This window comes from Balaenoptera borealis (assembly GCF_965194805.1).
Source record: "Balaenoptera borealis genome assembly, chromosome: 12".
In the NCBI taxonomy this organism is placed as follows: Eukaryota; Metazoa; Chordata; class Mammalia; order Artiodactyla; family Balaenopteridae; genus Balaenoptera; species Balaenoptera borealis.
Window position 1 is genome coordinate 50,209,450 of NC_138869.1, and position 21,021 is coordinate 50,230,470.

General features: G+C 43.8%; 1 protein-coding gene across 3 annotated transcripts in view; it reads right to left on the bottom strand.

The window, feature by feature from the left end:
* SEC22C (SEC22 homolog C, vesicle trafficking protein) overlaps positions 1-21,021 on the bottom strand; it is a 25,614-nt gene continuing 4,593 nt past the window's right edge. Inside the window, exons 2-9 of one of the 3 annotated variants that reach the window (XM_082348722.1) lie at positions 14,433-14,641; positions 12,434-12,597; positions 12,147-12,344; positions 10,344-10,523; positions 8,033-8,151; positions 6,732-6,797; positions 5,805-5,873; positions 1-4,867 (exon numbers count right to left, since the gene is read on the bottom strand). In XM_082348722.1, the coding sequence (XP_082204848.1) occupies positions 4,667-4,867; positions 5,805-5,873; positions 6,732-6,797; positions 8,033-8,151; positions 10,344-10,523; positions 12,147-12,344; positions 12,434-12,597; positions 14,433-14,614 (1,179 nt within the window). In that variant the 5' untranslated portion in view covers positions 14,615-14,641 and the 3' untranslated portion in view covers positions 1-4,666. The remainder of the gene's footprint in view (positions 4,868-5,804; positions 5,874-6,731; positions 6,798-8,032; positions 8,152-10,343; positions 10,524-12,146; positions 12,345-12,433; positions 12,598-14,432; positions 14,642-21,021) is intronic. The other 2 variants (XM_082348723.1, XM_082348724.1) reach the window with 2 other exon arrangements.

A 21,021-nucleotide genomic window follows, 5' to 3' on the forward strand; every position in this document is an offset into this window, starting at 1 on the left:
TTGATAAGCACCTTAGATTTACTCTCCTCCCACTTCTGAGGCCACCTCGTTTAATTTATATATACATAGTATATAAACGGCTATACGACATTCGTTACCAACATTAACACAAGTTTAGGCTTTACTACTGTGTGAAAGTTTGTTAAAATGCACTCATCGTTTACTCAAAATAGACCTTTGTTATTACATGAAAACAGTAAGAAGCTTGTATAACATGGGCAGCAAGCATTCAAAATGAATACATGAAGGAAATTGTTTTCTCTGGCTAAATCAGCCTCAATCTTTAATGCTCTTAGTAAAAAAGTCCACTAAACAAAATGGAATCCTGGGGCCACATTATATGAATCATTCATTAAATAACACTTCTGAAACAACCCAGAATCATGTAAGTATAAGGGTTAAAGAAGGTCATATGTACCAAGCACAGGGTAGAGGAAGAGACTGGATTTGATAATTTTACCCTAAATGAAAGGCGCTTGTGGGCAACAGCTCTGCCATCGGTACACATGGGCAGATGTTTCCATATCCGGCCATTCCCAGATTTTACTGACAAGTCTTTTTCCACAGGTTCTCTGCCAATGACGTTTCCCCAGCAACAGAAGTTTGACATCACTGCTCCCAGAAGGGAGAATCAGCTCTCCTCATCTGGGTCAGAAACAGGCCATGAGGTTTGGTCCAACCAGCCTCCCTGGATCCTGGAGGACCCAATGCCACTGGAACCAAAGGCTCCGTGCCTGGAAGGCAGGAGGCAGGTCCAGGGGGAGGAAGAGAGGCTGCTACCTGTCTGGAATGAAAGCATGAGGCCTTTTTTTGTAAAGGCCAGAAGACACAGCTGTGCCGAGCTGCACTGCCTGAAGCCTGCAGGACCTCCGCCTGTTGGGTGAACCAACTCAAAGCCTTTCTCCTCCTGCACATGAACAATGGATTCACCCAGCATCCCCTCCACTACTGCTTCTACCCTCCTGATAGCTCGCCAGGGGAGCCGGCTGACGTTACCACCGTTTTCCAGAGGATACCCGGCCAACGGGCTGCGACTCACCCACTGTGGGGCTGGACCAAGTGGGAGAGCCACGCCGACCTCCAGGCCTCGGGCCAGCTGACAGGGAGCTCCTTCCCACCCCATCTCTCCAGGGCACATCTACTCTCTCTTCTTCCACCATTATTAACACTCACAGTGCACAGATAGGGTTTCCCCGTACCTGGGCAGGATTCTGTGTAGAATCACTTGGAATGTGAGCGACATCGGGGCAGGGGTCTGTGCACTCATCTGGTCACCGTAAACCCTCCCTCCCCACCGGTCCTCACCTGCACTGCACTGTTTTCTGAGGGCCACCTCTCCTTCATGTAACGAGCAGCCAACTCCTTCAAGGAACAACAGACGGCAGCCCTGGATGAAGGTGTGGCGTGCAGCCCCCATGTGCCAAGGGCAGCTGCTGTCTTCCAGCAGCCAGCCAGCCCCCAGCTCCGCTTCTCATCTAGCCCTGCTTCCTGGGCCACAAACAGCCAGCCTTGCTGTGTGCCTGGGGGTGCACAGGGAAGAGGGCTGGGCTTTGGGGCCATGCACGCCCTCTCTGAATCTCCTGGACCCGCCCTATCCGTTAAGATGAAAGGTGGCTTCCCCGTCCCTCCAGAGATTCCAGTTTCAGCCTCGGTCCCCAGGACTGGAATGTGGGGGGCAGAAGTGGAAAGAGGCAGGGGAGACCTGAACGGGGGCACCTAGGAAAAGAACAGGGAGCTCAAGGGGGGGTTGGTAGCAATGATGCTAAAAGTTCTAATTTCAGCTCTCCTTCTAATACCCTTTTTCCCACCCCTTGAAGAGCTTTAAAACATTGGGCCTTGATTCACAGATAAAAGGAGTGCCAGCTGGAGAAGCAAAACCAGGAGCCTATGGTCACCTTCCTCCCGCTGAGGGCAGTGAGGCCTCTAGTACCGAGAGGAAATCCCACCCAAATATACGCCTGACTGCCCCCGCCCAGGACAGGAAACCCAGGCATGGTCCTCGTCACACTCAGGCTAGCCTGGGGAAAGAAAAGCAGAGCCTATGTGGTTCCCACACTAGCACACTTGCGGACTGGGAACTCTCGGACTTGGCCCCTGCCAGAGAGCACTGAGCCACATCCCCGCCCAGATACAGCAGATGGGACACTTCACACACTGCTGCTCAAGGTCTTGCCACATCTGACACCCGAAGGCACTTTTAAGGTTTTTCCAACGTTATTTCATCTATCCCAGGATCCAGCCCTGTGAGATTGGTTAACGTCTGAGAAAATCAAGGTGCTAGAACAGCTAAAACAGAGGTGTGTGGTGGACTGAGAGTAACGTGGGGGTCAACTTTCTAGCATCAAGGATGACACAGGGCTACAAAACTCCAGGCCTGAACCAAGTCAACCCCTGAGCCTGGGATTTCCCTTGGATAAAATCTCCAGAACGCCTTTCCTATCATTAGCTTCTACCACCAGTGAACTGAGACTGCTCTTAGCTGGATTTCAGTTAAATGATGTTTATGTGGTCATTATTTTGCAGCGTTTGTCGACTGCATCTTTTCCCTTTTGTTTGCAAAAGTAAATCTCAAACCCCATATAGATGTTAACGGATTCAGACCACATTCAACCAGGTGTGAATAACCTCTCCACTAGGGCAGGAGGCATTCACCAGGAAGGTCTCCTCTGCAAGGACTGTTCTTCACTACTTGCTGAATGTGGATCACAGGCTCAGACCCCAGACCATCTGGGGTACAGGGTTACATGGCAACACCAAGAGCCCACAGGCTCAAAAAGAAAACAATACATCGGGTAAGCTAATCAAACTTTTAAAGCTTTTAAAGTTCTAATCAACTTTTAAAGCTTTGTGTGTGTGCTTCTAATATAAAAAGATTTGTCTCCCCTCCTTAGCTTCCCATTCTGTTTCACCATCTCTTCAAAATTATGTCCCGGAAAGCCTGAAAATTCACCTGCTGGCTATGCGGAAAATTATGCAGATGCAAAATCAGTGGAAAGACAACTCTGAAGTTTACATCTGAGGATGTTGCCAGCATAACTTTCATATCCAGATACTTTGTTTGATTAAAAATAGGAAATTCTATTATAAGAAAATAAAATTACCATGGCAACATTTTCCCAACACAGTTCATAGTCACATGGACTTTTAAGTGACACCAAGGTAGCTCAATAACAATTCACCACCAGTAATGACCAAGTACAACTGAATTCCCTAAAATGACATCCTTGCTTTCCCCATCTGCTCAATAACCCTTGCAACAGTTTTTGACTATTAAAAACTACCAAAATAGGATTTTTTAATTTATCAAGATCACATAATACAACCCAAAGTATTCTATGCAATTGTGGTGGAGCTATTCAGATTCCGGACTTCTATGAAGAACAATCCAAAGGGCAAACTTCCAAAATGGCCTCCTGAATGGTACTGGGCAACCCAGTCTGAAATTTCTAGAGACCTGAGGGATCATATTCAGATCTAAATTTTGGAAAATTACAATCAGTCAGTATTTTGACAATGAGAGAAAGAAAAGTAACTTTTCAGAGCACAGGGTTAATTATAAAACTTTATAAGCTATAAAGCTCTAAAAAAGTTAACACACACTTAACTCTTGTTCATAAAAAAATGAGGCCCTTAATCTAATGAAGATGATTGGGAAAGCTGAGGAGGAGTAATTAATTTGGGAGATCTTCTGAGAACAAGTACACAGGGTCAAGTATCAAATGACATGATTAAAGTGACAGGTATTCGGCCGCCACCTAAAAGGCTGATGACAGCAGCCTCTCCCACCTGTGACTGTAAAGTGCCACCGTATGAATATGTGTGACTTGCCTACTCTAGTTTGTGGCCAACTGCAAGGAATCCTGATATACTCATTTCTGCTCATGCTTATAAGTTAATGATCCGGTAGCGCTGGTTACTCAATTTTAAAAATATTCAGATATACCCTGCAAATAAATATAAAACATTTCTATATCCCTACAATCCCACTACCATAAAAGGTTATATATAAATTTAATAAATTCAGCTTTCTTAACCATTTTCTCAGCTTAAGTTTGTCCTTACCCTAAGTGAAGACATGTTCAACTTATACCTAAAATATATTTAAATATTCTAAAGGTATCATATCAGACCTAAGTTATCAAAAAATGTAAACAAAATTTATCCATCTTATAGTTATAAACCACTTTTTAAAGTTTTAAATTCACCCTCTTCTGGCCCTCAAAAAAAAAACTAACCAAGTCACATTTACACTGAAAAGCTGATACAGATTTTTAAGTGGTTCCTCAGAGACAACTGCCAATTACTTTAAACTACTATTATTGAATCTAGTGGTTTATTGCATCACTCAATTTAAAAGACCAAAATAATTCCATTTTGGTCTTCCAATAATGCTCTTTCTGAATAAGCCCCCAGATTCTGCTGTCCGAGATAAACGTGCTGAACTGGAGATGCTGCAGTAACCCTCAGCACAAAACTCGGACTTGATGTCAAGCAATCTCATGCTTTCAACTGCACCTATGAAAAGTCTCAGCTCTCGGGATCAATCCGCTTTGGTTGAAAGGAACTTCAAGGATGGAAACTTAAGGTGAAGTCGAGAAGCAAAAAGGGGAACACCCATGACCCTCATAAGAAAATCAAAGGATCTGTTCAGCCCATGACGTCATCCTCACACTCCACAGTCAGACTGCTTCTCCTGAGGCTGCCTCGTCAGGATCTGATAGGAAGACAGGAAAGCCACTCCTATGTGGAAGAGGATTTGCCAGAGGTTCCTCAGCCCATGCAGGTACATGTTGCCCAGGCAAATAAAAAGCAGCATCAGCACCACCTTCATCGTCCTGGCTGGACTGTAGAACAGGTACAAATAACACTGAAATGACACCAGAAGAGGAAGTCCCATCAGAGATAACGAAATGGCCAAGGTCAGACGCAGGATTCACTTATCGTACCTGCCACGCAGTGTCACTTCATACACAGTAGCTTATTAAACTGAATTCGTTACAGTGGAGCTTGGACTCCCTGGATCAGCTGCTGTTAATCACTGGATGAAAGTGGGGATTTGGAAGAGATAAGAAAAGTGAAAAAGACATCACAGGAGGAACTAGAACACAGCACTCTTGAAAGAATTCAAGAAAGACAGACAGAAATGCCCAGGCTGTGCTGTAGAGAGAGAAGAGGCGCAGGTCAGGGGTAGACAGCCAGGCCAGAATACCCTAACAAGGTCGACAGGCCTCCAAATGAATTTTCCTTCAGGGGGGTCATAACAGGTGAGAAAGCTGCTGAGAGAAGCCGTGCTTTTACTCTTTTAGCTTTTCCTGAGTTACAACTGCATAGGGGACCACTGTTCCCTAGACAGCCTCCTTGTTATGTCTTCCAAAGCATCTCTGAGGACTTCCCTGGCGGTCCAGTGGTTAAGACTCCACGCTTCCACTGCAGGGCGCACGGGTTTGATCCCTGGTCGGGGAACTAAGATCCCACATGCCGAGTGGCACAGACTAAAAAAAAAAAAAAAAAGACAGAAAAAAAAAGCATCTCTGACTCAGGGAAAGGTCTTATAGCAGGGAGAGTGACTGATATTTCCTGTAGGGCTATCACACAGAAAGAGGCCATTCTCGTTCTGCAAAAGGTGGAAATCGTTTTTTGGTTCAATGTTGGGGTGTTTTTTGTTTTTTTTTTTAAAAAGACACATTCTCAAAACACAGAACAATCTGACAAAAGCTCAGGGGGGGGGAGGGAGAGAGTTCCCATCAAAAGAGCTCTCCAGGTAAGACTGCAGTTGAGGGGATGAAGGTGGAACTGTAAGATACCTGCAGCCCTGAAATGCAGGCTCCAGGAAACTCCTCCTGGCAACACCCAAGGTCTTGGAGACTTGTTTTCTAAAAAAATGAGTGCATTTTCAATCTTGGGATGAAAATTTCTTTTTGCACAATCAGGTAATTCTTAAAAACAGGCCATCTAGGATGTATGCAGGAGAGAGAGGAAGTGCCCTGAGAACAGAACTTTCAATTTAAAAAAAAAAAGAAGAAGAAGAAGCTCAAACATGCAGAAAAGGTACTAAAATCCTGGTCCATGTGGAGGATGAGGAAAGAAAGTCAGGTTTTTACTAGAATTAACTCTGCCTATAGGGGATTCAAAAGCTCCTTTTTACCCCACTCCTTAAGTACACAGCTTATTTGAAAATAACTAAGAATCAAAGGGCTCGAGTTAGTGTTATAGTTTTTGTTTCATTTCCTAAGGACAGATTTGACTCAGATGGTATTACTATTAAAAACAACAAATTTTTTAACCTAGTCCTGTGTTTGAAAAGAAACACATAGACATAGGTGTCACTTCTGCAGAAGGACATTTCCATACTTGGACGCCCCGACAATAAGCACGAGGCAGGACCCTGCCTCATACTGGTCAGGCCCAACCCAACCCCCACTGCAGTTTCATCCCTCGCTTCTTGGGAGCCCAGTTCAAATTCCTGGCTTCTGTCCTGCACTGTCAAAGGCCCTGAGGCCTAGGGCAAGTGGCTTTCCCTTTCTGAGCCCAAAGGTCTTTTCTCTGTACAATGAGAGGATTGGGCAGGATGGGTGGAGAGTCCTTCCACTAAGGGCTGGTACTATATCCATGATTTGAACCAAGGCCTTGGTGGAACAAAAGCAGGATCTAGAAACTTGTTGATAGTTCCAACAGAACAAAATAAGGCCATGGGTTTAACGCACTCACTAAAACATCAACGTTTCACCCACCTGGAAAATGCAGGCTACAAAAGGAATAAGAAAAGCCAGAATACTTCCAATTTCTTCTTGTGCAACCTAAGACAGATATGAGGAACACAAGGAAAGGAATATTTAGAGGACACAAAACACTACGACGTGAAGTGCTTTACTCCGCGTTGGGTCTGGTATGGTTGACGGTACAAAATCCCTGGCTGGGTGAGAAATAAGCCCCCGTTCACGCATCGCACCGGGGGTGACGTGAAATCCTTGAGTGGCCTGGACACACCAAGCGTCCTCCAGTCCCCACGCATGTGTGCTGAGCCCTCAACCCGGAATGCCCCCACCCCCAGCCCTGCCACCTCTCAGAATCCAACTCATCCGTAAGTGCTAAACTTTCCCCAACTCCTCCCACCCCCCCGGGACTGCCACCTCCTTAGTGATGTTGCCGCACTCTGCTATGTGCCCCAACTCAGGGACTATGTCTTGACCAACGAACGCCTGTTCTAGTGCATACAGACACTCGGTAAGCATCTGCTTATGAGTCGTCGTAAACAGTAAGAGTGGGAACCATACCACACACTGGCCAGAGACGGGGTGTGGAAACAGCCAGCCACCACTCGTGGCCCAGGCCTGCTGCTGTTCCCCAAACACTTCGGTCCCCATAAGCCACCTGAGATTCAGTCTAAGCTGCGCTTCAGGCTTTGGCCACCACATGCCTCGGTGTGAGCGTTACGGCTCTTGTTTTTAAAAGTAACATCTATCTGTTCATGTTCATAGTGGTTCCATACTATTTTTTAAAGTGTTGGAAATACTTCAAAATTTAAAGATAATATTTAAAAAGCACTGAAGTAGAAACGTGCTTTGAGATGAGCAGGCTGGCGAAGCAACTTCGCAGTGATACAGTTCTTTTGACAAAGACACCAGGAAGCTGGTATCTGAAAGATATAAATCAGACTATGAGGCCACTCTCCCCAGGGGAAAAAAGGGCCTGAACGTTAAAGTCTGAGCATCAAACTTTTGCCCTGGATGAACAATCCAGCCCCCCGCAGTGACTCCTGGAGTCCCCGGGTCCATGGGGAGGCCTGATGTCCTTGAAGCAAGTTTTCCATTTCTCACCAATATCCCAGCAGGGCCCTTGGGCGTCTTAGGAAAACAGATACAAAAGAGCAAGCTTCATATTTGCTCAACTTACGACAAAGAATAAAACGAGAAGTAAAAATTTTACTTCAATTTTTAAAAATGTAGTACATAATAACCTTATAAATAATATGGATCCCCATCCGTTTCTTCCATCATGTGTCTTTTGATTTAAAAGGTATAGAAAAGGTTACCTGTAAAGAATGTTCTGCGAGGTGAATTCCACGAATGAGGTTCAGAGCAGCGCACATGATGTTGAGAATAAGAGAGAGGATGCCCAGGGCTGTCACAGGTTCCATTCGGAAATTAGGAGCTTCACAATGAAAAACGAGAAGTGTCTAGTGAAAACAATTTCCATATGAAGGAAAAATAAAGACATCCACTAGACCTCTGCTAATGAAAAGGTTTATTACGTTAAACACACAACTGCAAACATATTAATTTAAAAGGCAGCTGTAGTTAGAGGGGGAAAAGGCAAGAAATGAAGGACAGAATGGATCTGGGAATCCAAGGTGAATTTCTTCCAGAAAGAGGCCCCTTCTCTGAGCAAGCACAGATTTTTCAAGTGCTTCATTTCCTTTCTATTTAAAACAGTGCTTCTCAACCAGAGATGATATGGCCCCTCAATCAATGTCTAGAGACATTTTGGGTTGTCCCCACTGGGGACAGGTTGCGACTGGCATCTATAGTGGGTGGAGGCCATGAATGCTTCTAGACGTCCTACAATGCACAAGACAGCCCTCACAACAAAGAATTTCCAGTACAAAATGTCAATAGGGCTAAGGTTGAGAAATCCTGATTTAAAGCAGTTTATGGCTTTAGCTGTAAATTGGTTGTCAAATCCTGAAGCATTTCTATTACACAGCTCAACCCTCAGCTTGTAAAATGTTCCATTCTTTTTCTGACAAGGACAACATTCAGTGTCATGCGTGCTTCTGGAGCAATTCACAGCAAATGCAATTTTTTTAATTCCAAAATCATTGGGAAGAGGAGGGGAACACTGATTATTTCAGCTACAAGCTGTTTCTGGAACTCTAATTAGGACAAATGATCATTCTCTCTTTAAAGGTAACTGCTGAAACGGATTCTGGTTCACACAATTAAATAGTGTCCCACCCATTCTCTTGCTATGCTCCTTTTAAATCATCCTTTCTTGTCCTTACATTTCCCACATACGCATACACACACACAAATATCTAGCCACAAGCCAACTGATGCCTATTGTTAGTGTGTTAGAGTTTCCACCGAGCAATTCAAAGTTTCTGTTAGAACAGAGCATGCTACCTGTAAAGGTTCTAGTCTTGGAACAATAGGGGGAGTCAAACCACAGTAAAACATCCTAGAAAGATAGGCAAGTTGACACTTTCTGGATTTTCTCCTCTTGTCTAAGTGTTTATAAAACAAAACATACATCACAAAGTTACCCTGTCTACAGATACGGCAAAGGAGAAGCTTGGGGTCTGATTACCCAGTCTTCCTTCCACAAAAGTTAAGTTCAATCCCAATATAAATTACAACAACTTATTGAATGGCGTAAGAGCCAATCCAGGAATTTACTGGTTGAAACAGATCAAATCGAAACACAAAGTTAAGCCAAAAATGTGAACATTTTTAATACACCACTTTCAAAATTCAAGCAATGAGTTTAGTATAAAACTGTTAAAACAAAGTAATTAGACTGTTATAATGTAGATGGTTCTGTCTTCCAGGGAAGGATTCAGCTTTTACACCATTACAGAATTCTTAGAATATAAATATCAACTTTAATTAAAGATTGGTTTAATTGTGTGTAACTGTAAACAAGGAATGCAAAAATGCATGCTTTGCTATGTGCTAGGCATTGAGTGGCTACTGGTGTTAATGCCAGACTAAGTCACGGACGGACGCCAGGGCACTGTGGGCGTCCATTAACACCTCATTCCTCAGATAAGGACTCGGGAATCCAAAGGGATAGAGCGATGTTCCCGGGTCCCACAGAGAAGCAGAGAGCGAGAGGTCTAGAAGCCCTGGCTCTGGCCCCTGCCCACTCTCACCCCCATAGCCCTCCACTCCCTCTATCAAGGAGCGGGGGCTTCTCAGTGGAGATTCCCAATGTGTCACTAAATGATGAGATAGGGACTCACTGTCAAAGGAAAAGAGGAGAGAGAGAGAGAGAATGTACAAATCTGTACAGTTCAACAAGTGACTTCCAGCAAAAGAGAGTGAAATCTCCTTTACACCATTTAAATGTGCAGATTTCACCCTGGTTAAGGAAACAACCTGCCAAGTCACTCTCCTCCTGCATTTCGTCAGAAGAGTTGCCTCTCTTCAGATCGACTCACTGGTCACAACAGTTGAGTTTTTTATAACAGCCACCTGGAACAAGATCAGCCCATGTTTTTCCCCAGGTATTTTATACACTGCCCCCCCCACCCAAACACCTTCCTACTAAAACCGTCACTGTGCATTTGAAATACATAATCTCACCTCATCTTTATCAACGTCAGAGAGCAGCAGGCCACTTACCAGGCTCCAAGTGCATCTGTGGGTGACCGTTCATCACCCCGTTAGCCACATCTGCGTCCTCCAGAGTGAGAAGCACTGGAGGCTGGAACTTGAGTTCCTCCTGAATTTTTTCTAAGCTGCTCTCCATCTGGGTGGAACTTACATAGTTAAAATGCCACTTCACGTTCTGAATGACGCTGTCTGCGAAAAGAGAGCAACCCAAGCTGAGTGTCTTCATTACAAGGGATGTTATAAGACAACACGTACACAATGAAGTTTACGTTTCTAAGCAAGCTAATAAGTCAGCCAGACTCTGAAGAGTGTCAACTACACATGATTAGTACATATCAGGACTGGTCTCATCAATCTCTTCAAAGCAGAATAATTAAAACGTGACAGTCTGTCCATCAGAACCTCAGTGGCAAGGGAGTCAGGGGACAGAGGCTTGAGTCTTAGCTCAGCCACGACTCATAGTACAATCCTGGGCCATTCACAGAATATTTCTAAGATAGAAAAATGGGGACAGTCATTTTTGACCTGATTATCCCAAGAAAAGGCGTGTGAACATTGTGAGTTATGTTGTGCAAACTAGGATTACATATCTGAAAGGTACTGGTTTCAATTCTTTTATTTACATTAGTATTAACCATTACCAAGTTTTAATAAGTATTTGAAGTGAAGTTTCATACATATTGGCAAAGCAAAATCATGTATAATTCTAATATCCACATACTTTTACTTATATTCTACTCGCACTCAATAATGAATAAACGTGATGCTGGGAAGGGTCTCCTGTGAGACCAAGCCCACCGCTTTGGAAGGAAGGCGCATGCAGAGATGAGGGGAGAGAAGAACACAGGTCTACCAGCTGCCAATCATATAACAGCCAAGGGAGGCTGCAGCTGTGGTCTGACTGGGGACAGCATGCCCTTCAGAAGAAGAAGTGGGGCTGAGAGCGGCAGTTGGACCAATCCTCACAGGGAGACTCAGGCAGAACTCATGGTCTATGTCACAGGGCTACCAGGCTGGGGCCCGAGTATCAGGGAGCTAGCTCCCCAGCACCTTTGGGTGACACCAAAAGGGGGTGCTGGGCCCATCACTGATGGGCCAGCCAGAGACCACATGAGGGGATGTGAGCAGTAGCTGCCAGAAGCATAAGTGGCCACACTTCGAGGTGCCAGCCCTGCACCTGACCCTGAGTACCAAATGCTGCCAGCCCCTCGTTCAAGAGCATCATAGGGACCATGGCGATTTACATCGAGACCAGAGAATGTCCCCCAACTCCCACCTCTACTCCTCCTCTCCAGGAGCTCAAAATGACTTGAATCACAGCTGACAGATACTGATAGCATACGCTACAATTACCCTGCTGTGTTCCAAAGCCCTGAGCCTCCACAGGGCCTCTCTGGCAGGGCCTAGAAAAGGAGTGTCCTCTGGCAGAGCTGTGCTCCTCAAACCTCTGCATGAAGGACCAGTTTTTTCTTATTTCCAAATGGTTGCAGACAGATACTTTGATAAAATACAACTGAAAATATCGCAGGAGTGCCAAATTACTGCAAGAATTTCTAAACTTTTATTCTCACTCTCTGTACGTCCCTCATGCTGGAAGAATGGGTCCACGTACCACCCTTGAGCAGCGCCGCTCTAGAGCAGGGGTTGGCAGTGTTCTCAGAGTGCCAGAGAGTCAATGTTTTAGGCTTATGGGCCCCAGATGGTCCGTCACAACAGCCCACCTCTGCCAGGGAAGGGCAAAAGCAGCCACAGACAACCCGTTAGTAATAGAATAAGCACGGCTACGTTCCACTTTATTTACAAAAAACAGACCCTTGGCCCACAGTTTGCTGACGTCTGCTCCAGAATAAGATACAGGTTTCGCCATTCTTCCACCCTGCCCCAGGCTCTGGAGAGATGAAAAGCCAGAGTGTTGAACCTCCACGCTTGCAGGCCCCTTCCACTGCTGTGAAATCTCATCGTACAAGGCTGTTCTCCAGTGACACGTTACAGCACCTCCAGTGGTGTTCCCTGATGGTCAAAGCCAAATCCAAACTGGAAATCCTACACATACAATGCCGCAAGAGAGAACAATAGCAATACGAATGAGGGTTACGAACCAAATTCGAGGAAGGCGTATGGCCTGGAGGCTAGGCCAATGCAGGTGGTGTCATAGGAAGCTGTGAATTCCCACCACAGGGTCTCCAGGAAGCAGAAGGCCATGGCCGCTGGACACTGGTAGGAGCAGATAGCCATGCAGGCCACATCCCTCGAAGAAGAGAAACTGGAACAAAAGAGTGTCAGCTGCGTTACCGGGGAACAGACCCACGTATTCGCATCCTGCACCCAGACGCCACGTTGCCTCAACTCTGGATCTGCTGGGCCTTGAATAGTCCTGGAGCTGCTTGTTGCATCTCTTCAGCTAGACCTGCCGGGGACTGTGCCTTTCTTACACTTCCTTTAAAATGTATAGTGGCATTTGCCACTGACAATGTGTGATCACTCTAACTTATTATTAACTAAGCTATGGGACCGCTCACCTGTAAGGAACAAAAGCCTTAGTTTCCTCTGTGAAAATAATGGTGACTATTTAAGTCAAAATACAAATGAGTAGAATATTTTACATTCTACTTTTCAAAAAATGACTGAAGTACCCAGAACTTCATTTGAAGTGATAGGTTTTTTTGTTTGTTTGTTTGTTTGAACAGAGAAAAGGTTTCCTATTTGAGGTACAGCACAAAGTCCGCATAGACTGTTAGATAATCACAGCATAATGAGGAAGGGACCACCGAGGAAGGTGGTTCCAGGCACCCAGAGAAAGGAGCTGCAGATGTGGGCAGATGCAGCTCAGCTTTTGCTCCTGAGCACCCAGAGCCCATACCACAAGGGTGACAGCTTCATATGCCTACCATCTGGATCCCTCTTCAGGCCACGACCCTTCTCGCCTGACAATACCACCAAGCCTGGAATTAGGCCTGGACTTTTCCTTTTGTTTTCCTAATTCTGAGACTGAATTCCCCTGAAAGGATGCCACCTTATCAGGTCAATCAAAAATTTACTATTCAAGGGGAACAAAAAGAACTTGGTAAGTGAAGGCCTAAATTCTGGAAAACAATGATGGAAAATCTATAACAAGCCATTTTGAGATTTCGAAACCTGCCTTGCGCCATCCCTCCATAGTACGGCTTTTTACTCTAACCCCTAGAATAAGAAATGACGTAACACATGAGGAGCAGACTTTGGTGCCTGGTTGCCTCCATTCCAATCCTGGCTCTACCATTTACTACCAGTCTAACCTTAGGTAAGCTGCTTAACCTTAGTTTCCTCCTCTGTAAAACAGGTATAATACCATTATCTACCTCATAAGCCCATACAGCACTTAGAATAGTGCCTGGCCCATGGAAAACAATCATATTAGCTCTTATTACCATGATTACTGTAACCACTTGATTCCTACTTCCACTGGAGCATTTGCCCCACTGTGTTATATTCAGTTATATATTTCTCTTGTCCCCTCATTAGACCTGGAGTTCCTTGAGAAGAGGGACCTACTTATGCTCATTTTTACTCCCCTGCTCCTGTCATATAAACATTTTTTACTTTAAAATTTGTTTAAAAAGTGAAAAAATTAAAAAAGCAAAAACTGAAGGCAAGAACTCTAAGTCTTTTTTCTTATTTTCTTGGCTTCCTCACTCTCGTCTTTTTCCTTTCCTGACCTTTTAATCTAGTATCTCCTTTTAACTCACCTTTTTTCCACCCCTGCACCTAATGCAGAAAAAACTACCAAACTAAAGGCATGAAGACTGGGTGACCAGGGCCTGCCGATGCTCAGGGCCGCTCTGCCAGCTGATTCACTTTGCTGTACGGTAGAAACTAACAGAACATTGTAAAGCAACTATACTCCAATAAAAACTAACTACAAAAAAAAAAAAAAAAAAGAAAGAAAGAAAGGTGGGAGTTGGGGCAACAGTGCTTGAGTCCCTTTGATTCTATTGTAAAGACACACAACCTTGGACTGCTGTCTGATGTGAGACCTGCTTTTAACACACAGTGTGATCAGCATAATGTCACCTCTGCACGCGGTTAAGATGTTCTTGAACAGTGAACATGCTTGCTTACTGGATACTGAAGGCAAGTCCTTCTGCAGAACCTCGACCTGGATACTGGGCCAGTCGCAAGGCTAAAGTCTTGAGCCGTCTCCTGCATTCCAGAAAATCTTGGGTGTGGTAAAAGTCAGTGGAGGCCGAGAGGGGCAGTCCATCCCTCACCCTAACCACACAGGCAAAAAGGATCATGGACATGGTCCCCAAGAGAAGTCATGAGGACACCTGAGGAAGGAAGGTCACCTTGTTACTGAGGGCCGGGTGATGAGCCAGGGACACCACCGCCCTTGAAATGTTCACTCTGGGTTGTTTCACCCTCACCCCCACCACAAGTGCAAATGTGGCTTTTATTTTTATTTCCTTGCCCTCTACTGCTATGTCACTCCCAACTGTCCTCCCTCCATTAGCCTCCCTGTCTCTTCTTCACTTGTAATCCTCCTTTTCCTTCTCTCTAATGAATCTCTCCATTTGCAGAATTAAACCAACTGGGATGAGGGAACAGAGACCAGAAGAGCTCAGGAGCAACAGCAGTGACAGCGGGGAGCAGGACAAGGGTAGCAAGATGGTCCCAAAGGGCCAGGAAGAGCCTGACACTGATGCAGCAGGGTTGGGGTCCAGGAACCTGTGCATTTCAGGTCATCCAGCGAGGTAGGTGCTGAGCAGTTTACTTGCCGTATCCTCACCTGAAGTGGAGGGCTTCTGAGCTTTTAACCTAAAGCTGGCAGCAAGGAAAGCAGAAGGCAAAAATAAAACAGAGAGGGTAGTATGTCCTCCTGAATTTCTGCACATCTGACCCAGAGCCAGTCTTCAAAATGATGAGAGTTCCTACAGATGGCTAAAGGAAGTCACTTAGCAAATAAGATACTAAATTTTTAGCCATGATATGTGACCACCATTAAGCAACAAAAGGAGACAGATTCTGAGGCCTCATGGCACCTGTGGCAAATTAGAACAAGGTGCTTCTCGGGGTAGAAACAGCCCTGGACCAGTTCTGCTGGCAGAGCCTAGTTGGGTGTCAGCCCCCATCTATTAATTCTGCAGGTGCTCATACAGGGCATAAACTGCACCTCTGCATGCGGCAGCCCTGCAACCAGGGATTAGTGAGGAGGTTATTACAGCTTTGATGCATCTTTCTATGGATCTACACATCCTGTTTCACAGATCCTGTTGTCAGATCCTCTACCTGGATAGGATATTAACAGGTATGGGCACTGGTGGACTTTTCTCCCAAAGAACACTAGGGATGTAATTTGGCATCTCAATTACCACGAGCTGTAGGAAACAGGAGCCCCAGGATGTACACTACTCTCTTCACCTTTGTGCCTCTGCACATTCTTCGCCTATATCTACACTCCTCTGAGCTCTCCACATTCAAATCCACGCCAAGGACTGTCTCCAGTACAAAATTAAAAATAAAATACCATTTAAAATCCAAACAATGGGGCTTCCCTGGTGGCGCAGTGGTTGAGAATCTGCCTGCCAATGCAGGGGACACGGGTTCGAGCCCTGGTCTGGGAAGATCCCACATGCCGCGGAGCAACTAGGCCCGTGAGCCACAATTACTGAGCCTGCGCGTCTGGAGCCTGTGCTCCGCAACGAGAGAGGCCGCGATAGTGAGAGGCCCGCACACCGCGATGAAGAGTGGCCCCCGCTTGCCACAACCAGAGAAAGCCCTCGCACAGAAACGAAGACCCAACACAGCCAAAAATAAATAAATAAATAAATAAATTAAAAAAAAAAAATCCAAACAAACAATGATCTCCGTAAAGCTATACTTTATAGCTTTTCCATCTGTAATGGATGAATGGATAATTATTCCCATTTTATACGTGAAGAAACTGCAGTGGTATAAAAATAAGAGACGGCAAAAAGAAAAATTAGTCTACCAGGCAACAGACCATACTCAGCCCATTTGTCCCATCTCCCCACACTTGCCATTGAAGGGTAAAAATGTGAAAAGTCTCAGGAGATAGAAAAGGAAGAAATAAAACTACTCCTATCTGCAGATGGCATAACTGTCTACATGGAAAATGCCAAAGAGCCTACTAAAAAAGAACTCCTAAAATGAATGAGTTCAACAAGGTTGCAGAATATAAGACTGATATACAAAATCAATTCTTTTTCTATGTACCAGCAATAAACACATAGAAACCAAAATTAAAAATAAAATACCACTGACAATCATCCAAAAAAATGATCTCAATAAAGCTATACTTTTTTTAATGCAATACTTAGGTGTTAATCTAACAAAACATGTATAGGACTTGTATGCTGAAAGCTATAAAACATTGCTGAAAGAAATCAAAAAGTCCTAAATAAATAAGGAAATATATCATGTTATTAATTGGAAGACTCAACATAGTAAAGATATCAATTCTCCCCCAAAGTGATATACAGGTTCAATATAATTCCTGTAAAAACATCAGCAAGATAGCTTGTAGATATAGATAAGATTATTCTAAAATTTATATGGAAGGGCAAACAAGCTAAAATAGCTAAAACAATTCTGAAAAAGAATAAAGTGGATTGTACCTCACTATCCTATTTCACGATTTACTGTATAGCTACAGTAATCAAGATTGTGTGGTACTGGCAGGGGGACAAGACACACAGATCAATGAAACAGAATACAGAAGCCAGAAACAGACCTACACAAGAACAGCCAAATGATTTTTGACGATGGTGCAAAAGCAATTAAATGGAGGAAGGACAGTCTTTTCAACAAATGGTGCTGGAGCAATGAATATCTATAGGAAGGAAGGGAGGGAGGGAGGGAGGAAGGAATGAAAGAAAAAAAGAGAATCTTGACCTAATCTCACACCTCTCATTATTTTGATGATAATCAAAATATATCATAAATTTAAATGTAAAAAGTAAAACTATAAAAGCGGAAGAAAACATAGGAGAAAATCTTCAGGACTTAGGGGAAGAGTTCTTATGTATGACACCAAAAGCATAATCCATAAAAGAAAAACAGTAAATTGGATTTAATCAAAATTAAAAACTTTTGCACTGCAAAAGTCCATGTGAAGAGGATGAAAAGAAAAGCTAGAGACTGGGAAAAAAATATTTTTAAACCACATACCTAATAAAGGACTCTAGATATCTCGAATTTTTAAAGAACTCTCAAAACTCAACAGTTGGGCTTCCCTGGTGGTGCAGTGGTTAAGAGTCCGCCTGCCAATGCAGGGGACACGGGTTCGAGCCCTGGTCTGTGAAGATCTCACATGCCGCGGAGCAACTAAGCCCGTGCGCCACAACTACTGAGCCTGCGCTCTAGAGCCCGTGAGCCACAACTACTGAAGCCCGTGAGCCACAACTACTGAAGCCCGCGCGCCTAAAGCCCGTGCTCCGCAACAAGAGAAGCCACCATAATGAGAAGCCTGCGCACCACAACAAAGGGTAGCCCCCGCCCGCCGCAACTAGAGAAAAACCCGCGTGCAGCAGCGAAGACCCAATGCAGCCAAAAATTAAATAAATGGATAAAATAAAATAAATTTTAAAAAAACCTCAATGTTATAAAACAAATAATTCAGTTAGAAAATGGACAAAGTACATGAACAGACATTTCACCAGAGGATATAGAAATGGCAAATAAGAACGTGAAAAGATGTTTAGCATCACTAGCTATTAAGGGAGATGCAACTTAAGATCACAATGAGATAATACTACATACTTACTGGCACAGGTAAAAATTTTTAAAGTGACAATATCAAATGGTGGCAAGCATGCACAGCATTTGATGTGCATCATGTGTGAGAACTGGATCTCTCACACATTACCGGCAGGACTGTAAAACAGTACAGTCACTCTGGAAAATAGTTTATTTTAAAACTAAGCTTGGGGCTTCCCTGGTGGCGCAGTGGTTAAGAATCTGCCTGCCAATGCAGGGGACATGGGTTCGAGCCCTGGTCTGGGAAGATCCCACATGCCACGGAGCAACTAAGCCCGTGAGCCACAACTACTGAGCCTGCGCGTCTGGAGCCTGTGCTCTGCAACGGGAGAGGCCGCGACAGTGAGAGGCCCGCGCACCGCGATGAAGAGTGGCCCCCGCTTGCCGCAACTAGAGAAAGCCCTAGCACAGAAACGAAGACCCAACACAGCCAAAAATAAATAAATAAATTAATTAATTAAAAAATAAATAAATAAATAAATAAAAAATAAAACTAAGCTTGCAATTATCATACAGTCTATCAATCATACTCTGTACTATCTCTGCAATTTCCTGTCAGTATAATTACTTTAAAGTAAAAACAGAAAAAAAAAGTATTACCTTAAGGTTTTTATATCACTTAAAGTATGCTCATACTTGCTTTTTACATTTAAATGTCATTTAAAAATATCTCTACTAGTAGACCAATAATCTTTTATGCTAATTAACTGTAATTCTGATGATTTATGCATGAATGTTGAAGGGCATGTTTTATAGGGAGCAGCTCCATTCCTACATGACATTTCTAAACTGGTAGGTACTATAATCTCTGAATTCATTAAAATAAAAGCCACTTGCAGATAACCAGTACTCAGTTTAAAACAGGAAAGCAGTGGCATGAATCTGGAAAATCATGTCACAGTTACAGAAAAAATATTATCAATTACACAAGGACAAAGGCAGCCTAAGAGTGCTCACCCCGACATACAAATCTGTCTTACTAGCTCCTTCTACAGGCCAGCAGGCCCTGTAACCTGGCACTACGTCTGGCACATATTAGGAAGCCCTCAATAAAAACTTTTAAACTAATAAAACTTGTAAAAAAAAAAATTAGGTTTTAAAACTAATAAAAATTTTTCCACGATAAATCTCTACTTGGAGAGGAAAAAAGAGGTTTACATAAATGAAATTTTTTAAAATAGAAACTGAAATAGTAATCAAATATAGCACTCTAGTTACTATTAGGTTTTATCAAAATTATATTTTAATCTGCCTCTGCCATTTCCTAAATCCTTTTCTCAGCATCTATTTATAAACTGCTCATGTCAGAGATTACCCATATTCTACCGGCAAAAGACTGTGCTTAGCTGGAGGGCCCCCTTGTTCCAACTGGTTTCTTTTCATCCCTGTATCCTTAACCCTCTCTCAAACCCCTGCCACATACACTTCTCCTCCCTCCAAAAGAGAGACAGAAAGAAAGGGGGAGAGACAAACAGCATTAAATGACCAGGCCTTGCAAAATAGTAATTTAAACAAGCAAAACTAGTTTCACTTGGCACACAAATATTCAAACACAAGCGTTCACAATAAGGCATTACCCACTCCTCAAATCCAAAATACAGAAGACAGAGGCTTCCCTAGTGGTGCAGTAGTTAAGAATCCGCCTGCCAATGCAGGGGACACGGGTTCGAGCCCTGGTCCGGGAAGATCCCACATGTCGCAGAGCAACTAAGCCCGTGCGCCACAACTACTGAGCCTGCGCTCTAGAGCCCGTGAGCCACAACTACCGAGCCCGTGAGCCACAACTACTGAGCCTGTGTGCCTAGAGCCCGTGCTCCGCAACAAGAGAAGCCAACGCAATGACAAGCCCGCGCAACGCAACGAAGAGTACCCCCCGCTCGCCGCAACTAGCGAAAGCCCGCGCGCGCGGCAATGAAAACCCAACGCAGCCAAAAATAAAATAAATTTAAAATAAAATTTAAAAAATACAGAAGACAAAATAGAGTTATATCACCCTTACTGAATTCACCTTCAGCCACAGGACCTGAGAACTGGTTACCTCATTTGTAGTTCAAGAAAGTGCCTTGGTTCCGCATTGCTTGGAGATGGGGTGGGGAGAGGGTACGCGTCAAGTCTGTCACTTGTTAGGAGCTAAGAAGAGTAGGGGGCTGAATTTGATAGCAACTAATATTATATGTCAGGCACTGTGCTAGGAACTTTTACACTGATAATGTTATTTAATGCTCATAACCATCTATGGGGTAGGCATAATCTACACTGGACAGAAAGGAAACTGTAGCTCCAAGGCTCAAGTGGTAGAGCCAGTATTCCATCCAAAACTTCCTTACTCAAAATACTGGAAAGCCTATGATCTTTCCACTACATTCTGCTTCTCTAAATCCAGTCTTTGGGATTACAGCTTCTCTATTTCCCGAAAACAATTCCTTCCCCTGGAGCACTAATACTTAGAACTAATCAGAGACCTGTTAATAAAAGCAGCCAAGGCCTAGGATTACACTAGTTACAACTGCTCCTTACTCATTGTATTACTTTGGATAAGTTGGTTTTCCTCTCTGATCATCGGTCATCTTTGGATGCGGTGGATCTCTGAGGCTCCTTCTAAGAATAAAAAGCTTTGGGGCCCCAAGATGTCCTCTGTGTTGTAAACACAAACCCCTGGAGCTATAACAACATTGTCTAAAATGTATTTTCCAGAGCAAACTGTTATGTCAATTTAATTCTGTTTAGCAATACTAAAGCACTTTCAATTATTTACATTTTTATTTTACTAAAATTATCTCTATCAGAAAAGTAATAAAGCTCAGACTGTGGATAGGGTAAATTTTCATTAAATTTTACAAAGAAGGGAATTAATTCATTCCCTTCTTTGTAAAATTTAATGAAAATTTACCCTATCCACAGTCTGAGCTTTATTACTTTTCTGATCGTGTCA